Source organism: Ahaetulla prasina, chromosome 1, assembly GCF_028640845.1.
Source record: "Ahaetulla prasina isolate Xishuangbanna chromosome 1, ASM2864084v1, whole genome shotgun sequence".
Taxonomy (NCBI): Eukaryota; Metazoa; Chordata; class Lepidosauria; order Squamata; family Colubridae; genus Ahaetulla; species Ahaetulla prasina.
In genome coordinates this window covers 371,794,592-371,810,942 of record NC_080539.1, presented here as the reverse complement: position 1 = coordinate 371,810,942, position 16,351 = coordinate 371,794,592, and the positions used below count along the sequence as shown (strand labels likewise).

The 16,351-nt window shown below is 46.2% G+C and overlaps 1 protein-coding gene across 2 annotated transcripts in view; it reads left to right on the top strand.

The window, feature by feature from the left end:
- The window catches only part of KDM4B (lysine demethylase 4B), a 299,919-nt gene that overhangs the window by 141,195 nt on the left and 142,373 nt on the right, over positions 1-16,351 (top strand). For both annotated transcript variants that reach the window (XM_058163587.1, XM_058163588.1), the window contains exon 9: positions 4,682-4,819. In XM_058163587.1, coding sequence (XP_058019570.1) covers positions 4,682-4,819 — 138 coding nt within the window. The remainder of the gene's footprint in view (positions 1-4,681; positions 4,820-16,351) is intronic.

Genomic DNA, 16,351 nt, shown 5'->3' with positions numbered 1-16,351 from the left:
CACACAGAACACTTTCCTAGATCACACACGTCTAATGTCACATGTAATGTTTCTTATATCAATGACTTGGACGAGGGGATAGATGGGGAACTCATCAAATTTGCAGATGACACGAAGCTGGCAGGAATAGCCAACACTCCAGAAGATAGGCTCAAGTTACAGAAAGATCTTGACAGACTTGAACATTGGGCGCTATCTAACAAAATGAAATTCAACAGTGAAAAAAGTAAGGTTCTACATTTAGGCCAAAAAAACAAAATGCACCAGTACCGTATAAGTGGTACCTTGCTCAATAGTAGTACCTGTGAGAGGGATCTTGGAGTCCTAGTGGATAACCATTTAGATATGAGCCAGCAGTGTGCAGCAGCTGTTAAAAACGCCAACACAGTTCTGGGCTGCATAAACAGAGGGATAGAATCAAGATCACGTGAAGTGTTAGTGCCACTTTATAATGCCTTGGTAAGGCCACACTTGGAATATTGCATCCAGTTTTGGTCTCCACGATGTAAAAAAGATGTTGAGACTCTAGAAAGAGTGCAGAGAAGAGCAACAAAGATGATTAGGGGACTGGAGGATAAAACATTTGAAGAACGGTTGCAGGAACTGGGTATGTCTAGTTTAACAAAAAGAAGGACTAGGGGAGACATGATAGCAGCCTTCCAATATCTCAGGGGCTGCCACAAAGAAGAGGGAGTCGGGCTGTTCTCCAAAGCACCTGAGGGCAGAACAAGAAGCAAATGGGTGGAAACTGATCAAAGAAAGAAGCAAGTTAGAACTAAGGAGAAATTTCCTGACAGTTAGAACAATTAATAAGTGGAACGACTTGCCTGCAGAAGTTGTGAATGCTCCAACACTGGAAATTTTTAAGAAAATGTTGGATAACCATCTGACTGAGATGGTGTAGGGTTTCCTGCCTGGGCAGGGGGTTGGACTAGAAGGCCTCCAAGGTCCCTTCCAACTCTGATGTTATGTTATGTTATGTTATGTTATATATTTATCCATCAATGCATAAGATTTGTGTGTATATATGTAGGTAGTCCTTGACATACCACCACAATTGAACCCAAAATTCCTGATGCTAGGCAAGACAGTTGTTAAGTGAGTTTTGACCCATTTTACACCCTTTCTTGCCACATTTGTTAAGTGAATTACTGCAGTTGTTAAGTTAGTAACACGATTGTTAAGCGAATCCGGCTTCCCCGTTCACTCTGTTTGTCAGAAGGACATAAAAGGGGATCACGTGACTCCAGGACACTGCGACTGTCATAAATAGGAGTCCGTTGCCAAGTATTTGAATTTTGATCAGGTGACCATGGGGATGCTACAAAGGTTGTAACTCTGGTCATAAGTCCCTTTTTTAATGCCATTGTAACTTTGAATGGTCACTAAGCGAATCGTTGTAAGTCGAGGACTTGCATGCTGATAAATTGAACAAGCATTAGCTCAATGGTATTTCCACTTTTGCAAGGGAATTTTGAAAATCCTTCCTCCTTCCTTCTTTTCTTCCTTCCTTCCTTCCTTTCTTTTTCTTTTCTTTCATTCATTCAGTCCTACCTTTCTATGTTACGCTAACTTTGTATGTCTCCACTTCAATCTACAGAACTTAATGAGAAATTTGTTTATTCACTAAAATGTCTGCAAAGCTAAATATTTTAAACTTTGCTTGCCTAGTCTCTTAATAAATAAGAATCCCATTTTCCCATATATTTCCGATCCAGTGACATTTACAGTGATGAGAAAAATGGCTTTCCGCTCTCAAGTGATGTGTGAATTTAGTGTCGTCGTAAATGGTGCCTTGGTTCTTGACATCCTTTCTCTTGTCATCTCGTTCTGGGGATATTTGTCTCAGTCTCGATTTCCTCTTTGGTATTTTGGATTTAGACACCCCCACCCCCACCCCCACGGGTAAATCCAAATGAAGAGAAGGGAAATGTCTGGGAGAAAGAGAGGACAGTATAAAGAAATCTAAAAGAAGAGTGTATTGATGTACAGGACTTTATATGTGATAGAAGCTGTAATGCTTCTCTACTGATAAATTTTGAATTTGCTGCAGCTCAGTTCTCTGTAGAGCTTTTTAGCAGCATTTGGAGTGTGCATGGCTTGGATTTTACTCAAAGCACTAGCAGCAGAGATAAATTCATTCTTTTGGGCAAGCCGTGGTAAGGAAGCTGAAAATCAAAGCCTTCAGAAACCTGCCAGTTCCATTCTCTTTAGCATTGGGCTGATAGTCTCCGCTCTGCTCCTCTCCCTTAGCTTCCTTCAGTCAATGCTTGGATTCATATATCCGTGAATCCAAAGAGGTTTATGTGGGCTTGGGTGTTGGGTGGATTAAAACAGAATAACAGAGTTGGAAGGGACCTTGGAGGTCTTCTAGTCCAACCCCCTGCTCAAGCAGGAAACCCTATACCATTTCAGACAAGTGGTTGCCCAATCTCTCCTTAAAAACTTCCAGTGTTCGAGCACCCACAGCTTCTAATGGCAGGTGGTTCCACTGGTTAATTGTTCTAACTGTCAGGAAATTTCTCCTTAGTTTTAGGTTGCTTCTCTCCTGATGGTAACTGAATTTGCTACTTGGTGGTTGAGCTCTCTGCAGTCTTTTTTCCTAACAATTTAAAATGGGGCTTGCATTTTTACAGTGAAGTGGGAGGACCAGTAGTCCTCGACTTACAACCACAATTGAGCCCAAAGTTTCCGTTGCTAAGCAAGACAGTCAAGTGAGTTTTGCCCCCGTTTACGATCTTTCCTGCCACAGTTCTTAAGGGAATCCCGGCAGTCGTTAAGTCAACTGGGCTTCCCCATCGACTCTGCTTCTCAGCTGGTCGCAGATGGTGATCACGTAACCCAGGGACATGGCAACCGTCATAAATACGAGTCAATTGCCCAGTGGTCAAATTTTGATCACGTGACCACGGGGATGCCACATTGTAAGTCTGGGAAACGGTCGTAAGTCACTTTTTGTCAGTTGTAAATCAAGGACTCCTTCTTTGTGCCAAGAGAGCTCTTGGGAGAGCTTTGCTTGTTTGCTGGGTAAGCTACAACTGCGCAGACCTATTTCAGAGTCAGAGCCATTGCGATCATCCCTGCACCTTTTCTTAAGGGCTGGTGACGAAGAGATTACGGTTGTGCTTGATCAAACAGATCAAAGAAATCTGGGAGAGGCAGTCTTTCAAGTAATCCAGTCTCAAGCCAGAAAGGGCTTTAAAGGTGACAACCGACAACCTTGCATTGAACTCCGAAGCACACCGGCCACCCATACAGCTCACAGAGTAGAGATGTTACACGCCCCGAATAACTGGCGCCATTTACTGCCTGCGCTGCTGCCTTCTGCATCCGTTGAACCTTCCGAATGGTCTTCAAGGGCAGCCCCACATTGAGCGCGTTGCAGTGGTCAAGTGGTTTCCATCATTCCAGTTTGCTTGGAAACATATCCAGGAGACATCCAACCTAGAATTACGGAGATATTTCCTGATAATGAGAACAAGTCATCAGTGGAACGACTTGCCTTCAGAAGTTTTGGGTGCTCCGACACTGGAGACTTTTAAGAAGAGACTGGACAATTGTTTGTCTGAAATGGTGTAGGCCCATGATGGCGAACCTTTGATGTTCCCGTGTGCCGGCCTGTGTGCCAGAAGTGGCACACAAAACCATCCCGCGAGGTATGCGCGGCCCTGCTGGCCTTAGCATGCGCAGGAGCGCTAATACCCGGAAGAGCGGCGGTCCATCGCGGATGCGGGAGCTGGCACCCAAACACCCGGATACCAGCTTGGAAGCACGCCCAACGAACAGCTGTCCTTCGCGCATGCGCGCAACGTCAACCCAGAAGGTCGGGTGCCGGCCTGCGCATGTGTGCCAGAACACTGCTCTTCCGGGTTCCGCCGCACGTGCAGTGGTCAGCTGACCAGCATGCATGTGATCACAGGAATGCGGAAGAGGAGCCAGTGAGGCCGCGCATTCTTGCGGGATGGTTTCACGTGCCGCTTCCGGCACGCATGCCATAGGCTCACTGACATTGGTATCGGCAGTGGTGGGATTTGAAATTGTTTACTACTGATTCTGTGGGCGTGACTTGGTGGGTGTGGCTAGGGGTGTGACAGGCAGCACTCGGCCTCCTGTACCCCCCTGGGAGCAAAAATGGGCTGTGGGGGCACCACCCCTGCGCCCTATTTTGGGCCTAGGAGACCTCCCTGCATTTACCTGGCAGCCAAAATGGGGACTCCTGGAAGGGGCGGAGCCAGCCAGCAATTTAACTACTGGTTCGCCCAAACTGGCTGAATCCTACCACTGGATGTAGGGTTTCCTGCTTAGACAGGGGGGATGGACTAGAACAGGGGTTTCCATCCTTGGCAACTTTAAGACTTGTGGACTTCAACTCCCAGAGTTCCTCAGCCAGCAAAGCTGGACTAGAAGACCTCTAAGGTCTCTTCGAACTCTGCCATCCTGTGTTCTGCTAAGATATGTAGACAATATGGAAGATACCTAAAGCACTCCTTTAACACCAGCAGTCTTGCCAGTATGTCTGTATGCAGAGATAATTTGTTTATGTTGTGAATTTCTCTTGTATAAATTGTCTGCGGCTCTTTGAAAGCAAGGTGACTGAACATTTAATTTTGTTTGCCTTAAGCCTCGTTCTCGTTGCTTCCCGCCCTCTTGGAACATACGTTTCTCCCTTCTCTCTCTTCAGATCACCCAGGAAGCTGGAGAATTCATGATTACTTTTCCTTACGGCTACCACGCCGGGTTCAACCACGGATTCAACTGCGCAGAATCCACCAATTTCGCCACCCTGCGATGGATCGATTACGGCAAAATGGCCACCCAGGTAAATTCCTTCCTCCTTTCCGGGCTCATGCCGAGGAAATTTCTTTTAAAAAAAAACCAACGTACGTTGCAACCCCCAATTTGCAAATTGGGGCCGGATTGGAGCGCCCAGCCCCGATCTTTGCCGTTCTCTTTTCGTGAGAGTCAATGGCACGGAACAAACTTTCATTTTATCTGGGTTCTCTCCTTTAACACCTGCAAATTCTAATTTCCCGATTCTGCTTCCGCTGGGAAACCAGGCTTAGCGGTGGAGGAGATAATCAGGGAATCCCGGAGGAAAAGAATCAAATTGACACGAGAGAAAGTGTTTCCCCAGGGCTGGTTTCAAACTTGCCAACGATTGTTTGTTGGGTGTGTGGATTGCGTTCACTGAGCAGAAAAGGTAATGTCGGGCTTGTGTTCCAAGCCGCAGATTACAACTACATCTAAGCGTTCCTTCTGTTGTTAATGAAAAAAACGTAGAGAAATAATGTTGTATCTCTTTGATAGTCTTAAAATAGATCTGGTGCTAGCTCGAGTCACTTTTCTCTTGCTATCTAATATTAATTAATGGTGTTTTTTACTTTATTGCCTGGAGATCAAACAGTCCATGTGGTTCTGTCTTTTCCCTCCCCCCCCCCCCCCCCGACACAAAAACATTGAAATAGACAAGAGAGAGAGTGAAAATTTGAATTTTGGGCTTCTCGCCTTTAACACTCCAACCGCTAAATCATAGCGGTTGAGTCGTGGCTACGGTTTTAAGATACACCAAATGTTTCATAATTGAACTGGTTTCAAATACTCTGTTTTCGAGTCCCAAAAGAAATGCAAAATGGCCGGTTTCAGTCATTTGGGGAGCCCAAGACGTAATTTGCGATAGTTTAGATTCAAAATGTTGCACACCCCAGTGGTAGTCTTATTTTCTAATCTGTGTTTCTGGAAGGGTTGATATTTGGTATGCTGTCCCTTGCTCTAGAATGAATTGGTATGGCTTGTGGAACGTTAGGAACATACAAGTCATCTAGACTTACGACGGGTTGTTTACAACTGTTCAAAGTTGTGACGGTCCTTTCCAATCTGGAATTTACAACCCGGATTTGAAAAACATTCCCTCCCTTCCTCTTTCTCTCCCTCCCTCTTTCTCTCTCTTTCCCTCTTTCTCTTTCTCTCTCTCTTTGTCTCCCTCTCTCTCTCTCTCTCTCTCTCTCTCTCTCTCTCTCTCTCTCTCTCATACACACACCCCCCCCCCCTCATGAATGCATGTCAGGAGCTCATTAACTGACTTGCGCTTACCACCATATTTATTTATTTATTTATTGTTCAAATTTATATACCGCCCTATCTCCCACAGGACTCAGGGCGGTTTACAGGCATTTAAAAAACAGATAAATACAATCTAAAAAACAATTAAAAAACTTATTATAAAGCCTAACAATTAAAATAATTAAAAATATAAAAAATAAAACCCCACTTAAAACCCATTAATTAAAACCTAACTCAGTCCTGCGCAATGAAATAAGTATGTTTTGAGCTCACGGCGGAAGGTCCGAAGGTCCGGAAGTTGACGAAGTCCCGGGGGCAGTTCGTTCCAGAGGGTGGGAGCCCCCACAGAGAAGGCCCTCCCCCTGGGCGCCACCAGACGACATTGCCTCGCTGACGGCACCCTGAGGAGTCCCTCCCTGTGAGAGCGCACGGGTCGATGAGAGGTATTCGGTAGCAGTAGGCGGTCCCGTAAATAACCCGGCCCTATGCCATGGAGCGCTTTAAAGGTGGTCACCAACACCTTGAAGCGCACCCGGAAGGCCACAGGTAGCCAGTGCAGCCTGCGCAGGATGGGTGTTACGTGGGAGCCACGAGGGCTCCTCTATCATCCGCGCAGCTGCATTCTGACTAACTGTAGCCTCCGGATGCCCTTCAAGGGGAGCCCCATGTAGAGAGCATTGCAGTAATCCAGGCGGGACGTCACGAGTGCGTGAGTGACCGTGCACAGGGCATCCCGGTCCAGAAAGGGGCGCAACTGACGTACCAGGCGAACCTGGTAAAACGCTCTCCTGGAGACGGCCGTCAAATGGTCTTCTAAAGACAGCCGTTCATCCAGGAGGACGCCTAAGTTGCGCACCCCCTCCATCGGGGCCAATGACTCGCCACCGATGGTCAGCCGCGGATTTAGCTGACTGTACCGGGATGCCGGCATCCACAGCCACTCTGTCTTGGAGGGATTGAGCTTGAGCCTGTTTCTCCCCATCCAGACCCGTACGGCCTCCAGACACCGGGACAGCACTTCGATAGCTTCGTTGGGGTGGTCCGGCGTGGAAAGGTACAGCTGGGTGTCATCCGCATGCAGCATTCCAGGGACAAACAAAGAGATTTCATGGTTGTTTGGCCCAAACCCAGCATTTACTTCTGATTTTTGGCAAAAAAAATCAGTTTAACAATTGCAGGATTCATTTAATGGCCACCGGGGGGGGGGGGCTCCTAAAATCAGGTCGGTCACATGGGTGACCTGATTTACGACCATCACAACTTAACAACCACGACAGGCAGACTCCATCATGGTTGTGTAGCGAGGACCAAGCTGTATATCCTTTTAAGTAACTTCCTCTCCTAGCCTTTTAGCCTAAGAGGCTGCATCAAGAAAAGCCTCATGTCAGAATCAAGAGATGTGATTATGCCTCTCTACAGCACATTGATCTGAGCATGCGGAGACTATTGTGCCCAGTTTTGTGCATCGCATTTTCGGGAAAAAACATTGACAAACTGCAGAATGTCCAGGGAAGAACGGCCAAAATGATTAAGCACCTGGGAAGGATGCTTTATGAAGCGCAGTTGTTGAAGTCAATACGAGACATGACAGCTGTCTTCAGATATCTGAAAGACAGAAGATGGAGCACAGTTGCTCAGAGTAGTTCAGGAGACAGAGCAAGAAACAGTGGGTTTAAGTCAGTGGTTCTCAACCTTTATAGTGCTGCGACCCCTTTAATACAATTCCCCACGATGTGGCGACCCCCAACCGTAAAATTATTTTCGTTTTGAATTTATCGCGCCTGAAGCCGTATTGGCTAGCGATCGGAACTGCTTGCGATTGCCTTGAGGACGGAGGCATTAAAGCGGAGACTCCTCCCCTATTAAGTTTATGGCGCCTGAAGCCAGATTAGGCTAGCGATTGGGAGTGATTGCAGCTGGCTTGAGAGGGAGACATCAGAGCAAAGATTTCTCTCTTTTTTAATTCATCACACTGAAGCCGAATTTGGCTAGCGATTTGAAGAGCCTGCAGCTGGCTTGTGGAGTCAACCATTGGAGCGCGATTCTTCGACTCGCAAGTATACTTCCCATATTTCCGATGGTCTTAGACGACCCCTGGCAAATAGTCATTCGACCCCCAACGGGGCCCCAACCCACAGGTTGAGAACCGCTGGTTTAAGTGATAAGGAAATAGCGTTTGGCTGGACACCACTGGCTGGGGAATTCTGGGAATTGAAGTCCACACACCTTCAAAGTTGGCAAACCCAGTTCTCCGTGAAATGCTTGTGGTTGCGCGTGACTAAATTGGCTTCCCCCACAGATAGATTTACTTGGTTGGAAATAACTGTAGTTTGTAGTCCTACACAACTAGAAGATGTTTGGGGCCATGAGCAAAGAACTTGTATCTGTTGTGACCCAGGCCCCAGTAGGTAGTAGGAAACTCAGTCAGTGTAAAAACAAACAAACTTTATTCAAACAGCTGAGAATTACTTCATTCTCAGTGTAGTTCGACTAAATTAAAGCAAATTCCTCCCAACACAAATTCCTCAGTCCTATCACCAACCTTGGTCCAATTAGGCAAACTGCCGAAGGCCTTTCTTGGCAAAAGTTCAGAAGACACCGATACAAATATAAGAAGTCAAAGTTATCAACGTTGTTTTCTGGCAAAGCCCAAACGCCGTTACTGGTCTTTTAAGCCTTATGGGAGGGCCAGTCATCTCTTGGCTGTACTCCTGAGTCGTCCTCTTTGCTTGAGCTGCTCTTGCCTTCTGGCAGCTCTTCTCATGTGTGCATTAGGAACAGGCTCCTCCTGTTCCTCTGCCTCACTACTGTCAGTCTCTGGAGGCTCCGGAGTCAGCACATCACTCCATGATGGCCTTGGCACCACCTCAGCCTCCGACGCAGAGCCCTCATCCGGGCCTTCCCCAGCCTCCAGGACTGGCCGATGTTCTTCCTCAGCCTCATCACTGCCGACTCTGTTGCCAGCTCCGCAGGCTGCTGGCGGACCACAACATTATCACCAAGGAGACCCACCTACTAGATCTCTGTATAATACTCTACAGATAGCCCTTGGCTTACAACCACACTGGAGCCCAAAATTTCTGTTGCTAAGTGAAACATTTGTTAAGTGAATTTAGCCCCATTTTATGACCTTTCTTGCCCCAGTTGTTAAGTGAATCTGGCTTCCCCCTCGACTTTGCTCGTCGGAAGGTCGCAGAAGGGGATCACGTGACCCTGGGACACCGCAACCGTCATAAATATGAGTCAGTTGCGAAGCATCCGAATTTTGATCGCGTGACCACAGGGATGCTACGACGGTCCTAAGTGTGAAAAACGGTCATAAGTCACTTTTCTCGGGGGGGCCATTACAACGTTGAACGGTCACAAAATGAACTGTTGTAAGTCAAGGACTACCTGTATTCTGGCCCCGCCTCCTTTCACTCAACCCACAAAGTGACCAGGTAACTAAGCCATCTTTAGTTTGAGGAACAATGACCAGAAGCCGCTTCTAAAGGAGGCTTGCAGGCCTGTAAGAATCACCTTATTTCCAGTTATATAAATTGGGAATTGGCCCTAAAATAGCACTTTTAATCAAAGGACAGTTTTTCCCATCCCACCCCAGTTTGCCTTTCAGCATTTTCTGCTTGTTGCGTAATTTAAAAAGGAAGATTTTTTTTTTTGAACTTGAGCTAGCACACAGGCCATTTAGAATTTGGCCTGAGGGGGCAGAGAACATCTTAATACTCCAATCATTGGGGGAGGACGGGGGCGACTCGATCATGTAAAGAAAGCGTATCACGCCACTTAATTTTGAAGCGATTCTGAGTTTGAAGTGTCTGCGCCCTTTCCTTGCTTTTAAGCTACAATCTAAACCACCATTACTCTTTGGCAGCTTTAGGCACCGGCCACATCTACGCTGGGAGCTGGTTATCCAGGTTTTCTCGGTGTGTCCCGCTGGCCTTCAAAACCCAGCAGCTTCTCACGGAGGTTCTGATGAGAGCTTTAAGAACCACAATGCCTGCAGACAGCAAGCTCTGAGATTAAAAGCAATTTTGGATTTAGCCAGGTTGTTTGCAAACAACTGACATTTTGGTGAAAACCTCCTCCCCTACATTGTTGGGAACTGTAGTGTGAAATTACTGAACAAGCCCTGATGGGCAGAGATTCTAAGTTATTTGAGGGAGAGGGAAGTTGGCGAAATGTCACCCTGGGTCACAACACCCTGTTTTCTTTTCATTGTATCCTATTTCCCCGTTCCCTCTCGTTGCACTAGGCACCATGGTTTAGCTTTCCTTGAGTAAGTGTAGGGTTAGAATAGGATTTCTAATACCAATAGAAGGGAATATTTGTAGCGTAGGGTTGAACTGTGGGCTGCTTGGTGCTCTCTGAGCTTGGTGGTTTTCTTGCAGACTTTTCATGACCCAACTAGGTAACATCATCAGTGCCCCCATAGAGAAGGTCCGCAATCTGGGCGTCCTTCTGGATGCACGACTGTCGTTGGAAGAGCATTTGACGGCCGTCGCCAGAGGAGCTTTTTACCAGGTCCGCCTGATACGCCAGTTGTGTCCTTTCTTGCACCGGGATTCCTTGTGCACAGTCACTCACGCCCTCGACACTTCTCGTCTGGACTATTGCAATGCTCTCTACATGGGGCTTCCCTTGAAGAGCACCCGAAGACTCCAATTAGTTCAGAATGCGGCCGTGCGGGTGATAGAGGGAGCGACTCGTTGCTCCCATATAACACCTCTCCTGCGCAGGCTGCACTGGCTTCCGGTGGTCTTTCGGGTGCAATTCAAGGTGTTAGTTACCACCTTCAAAGCACTCCATGGCATAGGACCGGGTTACTTACGGGACCGCCTACTGCTACCGGCGACCTCCCATCGACCAGTGCGCTCCCATAGGGAGGTTTCCTCAGGGTGCCATTGGCCAGTCAATGTCGGCTGGCGGCACCCAGGGGGAGGGCCTTCTCTGTGGGGGCACCAACCCTCTGGAACAAGTTACCACCAGATATCCGTCAACTCCCTGATCTTCGGACCTTTCGACGCGAGCTGAAAACATTTTTGTTTCACCATGCAGGACTGGCCTAGTGGGGTTTTAATAAGGGGTTTTATTGGTTTTAAGTTCTTCAATCAACTCTAAATTTTCCTTTTAAACTGGTCCTAAAAATTGTACTAACTGTCTTTACTTTGGCTGTAAACCGCCCTGAGTCCTTTGCGAGAAGGGCGGTATAGAAATTGAAACAATAGATAGATAGATAGATAGATAGATAGATAGATAGATAGATAGATAGATAGATAGATAGATAGATAGATAGATAGAAGGGAGTGGGGTTTGTTCTCTGCTTATATACAGTAGCTTCTGCTGCCAACTCAGACAAACACTCAAACAATAAATCTCAACCTCATTGAGGAACTACCAAGAATTCTCCCAGCAAAACTGACAGGGCCAGCCACTTGTATATAAATAGAGAGCCAACCCCGCTCCCTTGTAGCGCTGATAATGTTACCTAGTATGGTAATGAAACATCTGCAAGGAAACAACCGCGCACAGAGAGCACCAAGGACCCCACAGGAATCCTAGTGCTTGTCGGACAGGGGTTTAGTGTGCTGCACACTCCCTGGGAACATTGTGCTCGCCCTGCTTGTTGCCTTCCTGACCAGTTCTTGCTGTTCCCATCTCTGTCGGAGTCATTGACCAGGTCTCTTTGCTCTGAAAACCATAAATCTCCAAATGAAAGGTGAGAATACCTTGTGATAGGGGTTTCTCCCCCCCCCCCTTCTCTTCACAAGCTGATGGTAATGAAAGAAGTCAATGCTTCTCAACCGTGGCAACTTTAAGATGTGTGGACTTCAACTCCCAGAATTCCCCAGCCGGCATGTTAAACTTGCTAAGAGAAACGCTTGAGATCAGGCAAGTTGTTTTTGAGCCATGTGTATTCTTCGGTGCACATTTGACAGTTCAAATCTAATTTTCTGTCCCTTTGCTCAAAAGCGTGCTACACAAAGGGTGCAGCAGTGAGCTTTCTTCTAGGTTGGACTCAGCCACATTATAGCAATGGCAGAAGAATACTGAATTCTGCCTGATATTTTGAAAATAACTAAATCACCCCTCTTCGGTGAACCTCCTTATTTAGGTCATGCGGGGCGATGTTTTATTTTCCGCCACTTTAAAAATCCTTTCTGTTCCTCCTCGACAGTCCCGAGATTTACCTACTACTACTACTAAGCTCAGATAATAATACGGTGGGTTTTTCTTTTCTTTTCTTTTCTTTTCTTTTCTTTTCTTTCTTTTTTTTTAAAGTTTCTCCTTGCACAATTGTGATACGCCCAGCAGCCTGCTGAGAGTGCAGCCGTTCTGACTTTTAATACTGGCCATGTTTTATAACTTGCTCGTTCCATTAAAACAAAATGTAAGCAATACATAAATATTCATGTTCCCGAAATAAGCTTTTTGTTTTGATTTAAAAAAAAAAAGCGCTCGCTTCTATTTGCCTAAAAGTTCCGTCCTCTCCCTCTCTAACAAAAAAAGGAGTCTACACACACACACACTATTCTGGGGGTCAAAATATCCAGCATCTTGAAACATTTCATCTAATTCTGGCTGGTAAGTTATGTGCTGCAATTGAACGATTACCGCAAGGCCTGAAAGAAGCTGCATTAATAACTCTCAGGGCTGTGAACTGCCGGCAGTCTCAATTTGTTTTACAAACAAACGGGGTAATTTAAACGATCATCTCATTAGAAGCAACTTTTTCCCTCCCCATAGTAATGATGGGGGCCAGCCCCGGTATTAGCAGGACATGGGCTCTTCGGCTACAGGACTCAAGGCCCCAGATCTGGTTTCGGGAACACAGACAGACCAATCACCTGGGGAGGGGCTGGACTAGAAGACCTCCAAGGTCCCTTCCAGCTCTGTTCAGATTGGGGAGGGGGAGAATGGCTAAGTAGGTCTTCCTAAACACCGATTTCAGAGAAAATTGGCCTGCTGAGTATTTGTCGGTAGAGTTGGCTAGACTGCAGGTGGAACGATTTCGCCGTAGAGGTTTCTGTCTTCCTCGCTCTCCTTAGCAGCCAACCAGGGTGGAAAATTGGCTAAATTTCTGCCAGGACCATTCCGGTAGAGTTCCGTGGGTGTAAAGTTAGTGGTAAATGAAATTCTGAGCATGAGGCTGGAGGATGTTACGTTTATTTATTTATTTATTTATTTATTTATCAAACTTATATACCGCACCATCTCCCATAGGACTGCGGTTCACAGACATATTAAAACAATATAAAAACAATATAATAAATAAACATTAAAACCCAGTTAAAACTAAATATTATCATAGCCTGATCACTAAAACAGTAAAAACGAATGGCCTTGGGTGATTTGACGTACAGGCGGTCCTCGACTTACAACAAGCAGTTCATTTAGTGACCATTCGAAGTTACAAGGGCGCTGGAAAAAGTGACTTAGGACCAGGGTTTTTTTTTTTATACAGTTACAACTGTTGGAGCATCGCATGATCAAAATCCAGACACTCGGCAACTGGTATTTACGACGGTTGCAGTGTCCTGAGGTCACACGATCCCCTTTTGCGACCGTCTTGACAAGCGAAGTCAATCACCTTGCAGTGATTCACTTAACAACTGTGACAAGATCAAATGGAGGAGGCCTCATTTAACAACTGTCTACCTTAGCATTGGAAATGTTGGGCTCAACTGCAGTCGTAAGCCAAGGAGGACCTGTGTTTTTCTGCCTCCTTTTCCCTTGTAAATGGTGGGGAGGAATTACCTCCTTAATCAAGGGCAGGCCCTGAAAGATTTAAGGATAATAAATGAAATAATTGAAGGAAGCCGAATGAGTCCAAATGAGCAGCTGGTTAACTATTCAGAGTGATTTAACTGTGACCCAACATGATGTACCTCGAAGGCCCCCGTTTAGAATTGCAGTCAGCAAAAAGCAAGCATCAGCAAATGAATCTATTGATTAAATTTGGATGTAATTAAAACCTGCAGTCTTCAAGCAGGCAGCCTTTTGGCCTTACAGATCGGTCCAGATAGAGGAAAGAATTGGAAAGGAAGAGAAGGAAAGGATTTCATCTGGAGCATTAAATCAAATGCTTTAAATTTTTTAGTGATATCATTCCCATCATTCTTGAGCATTGACTCTGCTAGCTGGACTTAGTGTGACATCAGTAATTTCTGGATGGAAGTTGCGGATAGCTGGGTTACAGCCTTGATCCGAGAAGGGGAGAATCGGAAAAACAACGCACCATGTGTAAGTCTATGGAGATTCTCACTCATTGTTGTGTCTACACCCCCCCGGCCCCCCAAGCCAGGCCTGCTGCCAGAAAGTGACTTGGACAGTGAGGGGGAAGGGCCGTCAGGACTTACCTCGGGAGCACCGGCTTCCCTGGCTCAGCTGCAGGAGCCAGAGGCAGGCCAGGTGGAGGAGATAACGAGGCCTCTGTCCCCTGACTTCCCCCCCCCCAGGCCACGCCTGCAGACCCAGCTGATGGCAATCAGGCCTGGCTGGACCCTAGGTTTCGTAGGCAGGAGAGGAGGGAACAACAGAAGCAGGGGTGGAGCAGGCCTAGGAAGTACTGAGTCATGGAGCCACACCCCACAGGATATAAAGGCAGCAAGAGCTGCTGTGCTCTTTGTAACAGGCAAATCAACTGATTAAGAGCTGAAGTTTGTTTCTAGGTGACTCACCAGCGTCGTGGAAGATAACGGAGGCTCTTGGCAGACGCTGGCTATTCTGCTGCCAGAGCTGATAGTGACGGCTAATTAAGCCATCATTTGGACGGAGGCGAAGGAGGACAGAACACTCATCCAGGTCATGGTTGTTCCAAAGGTGCTTTTTCAACACCTCCAAGAAGGCTCCACACCCCATTTGCACCACTCAGGTGATCGAGGACACAGACAAACCTCCAAGTGGCCCTAAAAATGACCAGCAGCCTGCAAGGAGTATAAATCCTTCCGTTCCCCGCCATCCAGTCAGAGCTGAAGAAGCTTCTTGGATGAGAAGCAAGACGTCTTCAAAGAAAAACCGGAAAGTCCAGTTGCTTCTTAAAAACAAAAGCACCTTTGGGACAACCATGTGTAGCTCAAAGAAAGAGAGTTAGGTGGCCATGTAGTAGCCACTCCCAGTAGCTAGAGATGTTTGATTGAGTGCAGAAATCTGTTCTTTACCATTTCTTCCCTTGTTTTTCTCCTTTATCCATGTCAGAAGCATCGCAATCAAAATAAGGCATACTATACAGCAGGGGTCCCCAGTTTTTTTGGGTCCGTGGACCAGTGGTGGCTTTGGTGGTTTCAGAGGCATGGGAGGATGGTTTCTTGCATGCAACCTAAATTTGTTGTAGCTTCTGAATGCTCGCTTCCCCCCACCCTCCATTTTATTGTGAAACAGGCTTTTCTTTATCAGGTTTTCTTCATCCTTCAGTTCCAGCCAGCTCAGCTTTCACCCAGCTTGTAGATAGTATTTTGGAACTTTCTGAAACTGCTTTCTTTTTTTTTTTGTTTACATTTATATCCCGCCTTCTCCGAAGACTCAGGGCGGCTTACAGTGTATAAGGCAATAGTCTCATTCTATTTGTATATTTACAAAGTCAACTTATTGCCCCCCCCCAACAATCTGGGTCCTCATTTTACCTACCTTATAAAGGATGGAAGGCTGAGTCAACCTCGGGCCGGGCTTGAACCTGCGGTAATTGCAGGCTATTGTGTTCTTAATAACAGGCTTTACCAGCCTGAGCTATTCACCGGCCCTGATTTCTGATTTTACTCCTTGAAGAGTTTACGACATTGGCAAATTTGGCCATTTTCATCTCTTAACTCCAAGTCATTTATAAATCAACTAAAAAGCATCCCTTCCAGTACAGGGAAAACATTCAATTTATTCTTATTTTCTGTTCCTCTTCTAAAACTTGGATATTATGCCCAGATGATGATGATGATGATGAAATTCAACAGTGAAAAAAGTAAGGTTCTACATTTAGGCAAAAAAAACCCAAAATGCACAGGTACCGTATAGGTGGTACCTTGCTCAATAGTAGTACCTGTGAGAGGGATCTTGGAGTCCTAGTGGATAACCATTTAGATATGAGCCAGCCGTGTGCAGCAGCTGCCAAAAAAGCCAACACAGTTCTAGGCTGCATCAACAGAGGGATAAAATCAAGATCACGTGAAGTGTTAATACCACTTTATAATGCCTTGGTAAGGCCACACTTGGAATATTGCATCCAGTTTTGGTCGCCACGATGTAAAAAAGATGTTGAGACTCTAGAAAGAGTGCAGAGAAGAGCAACCAAGATGATTAGGGG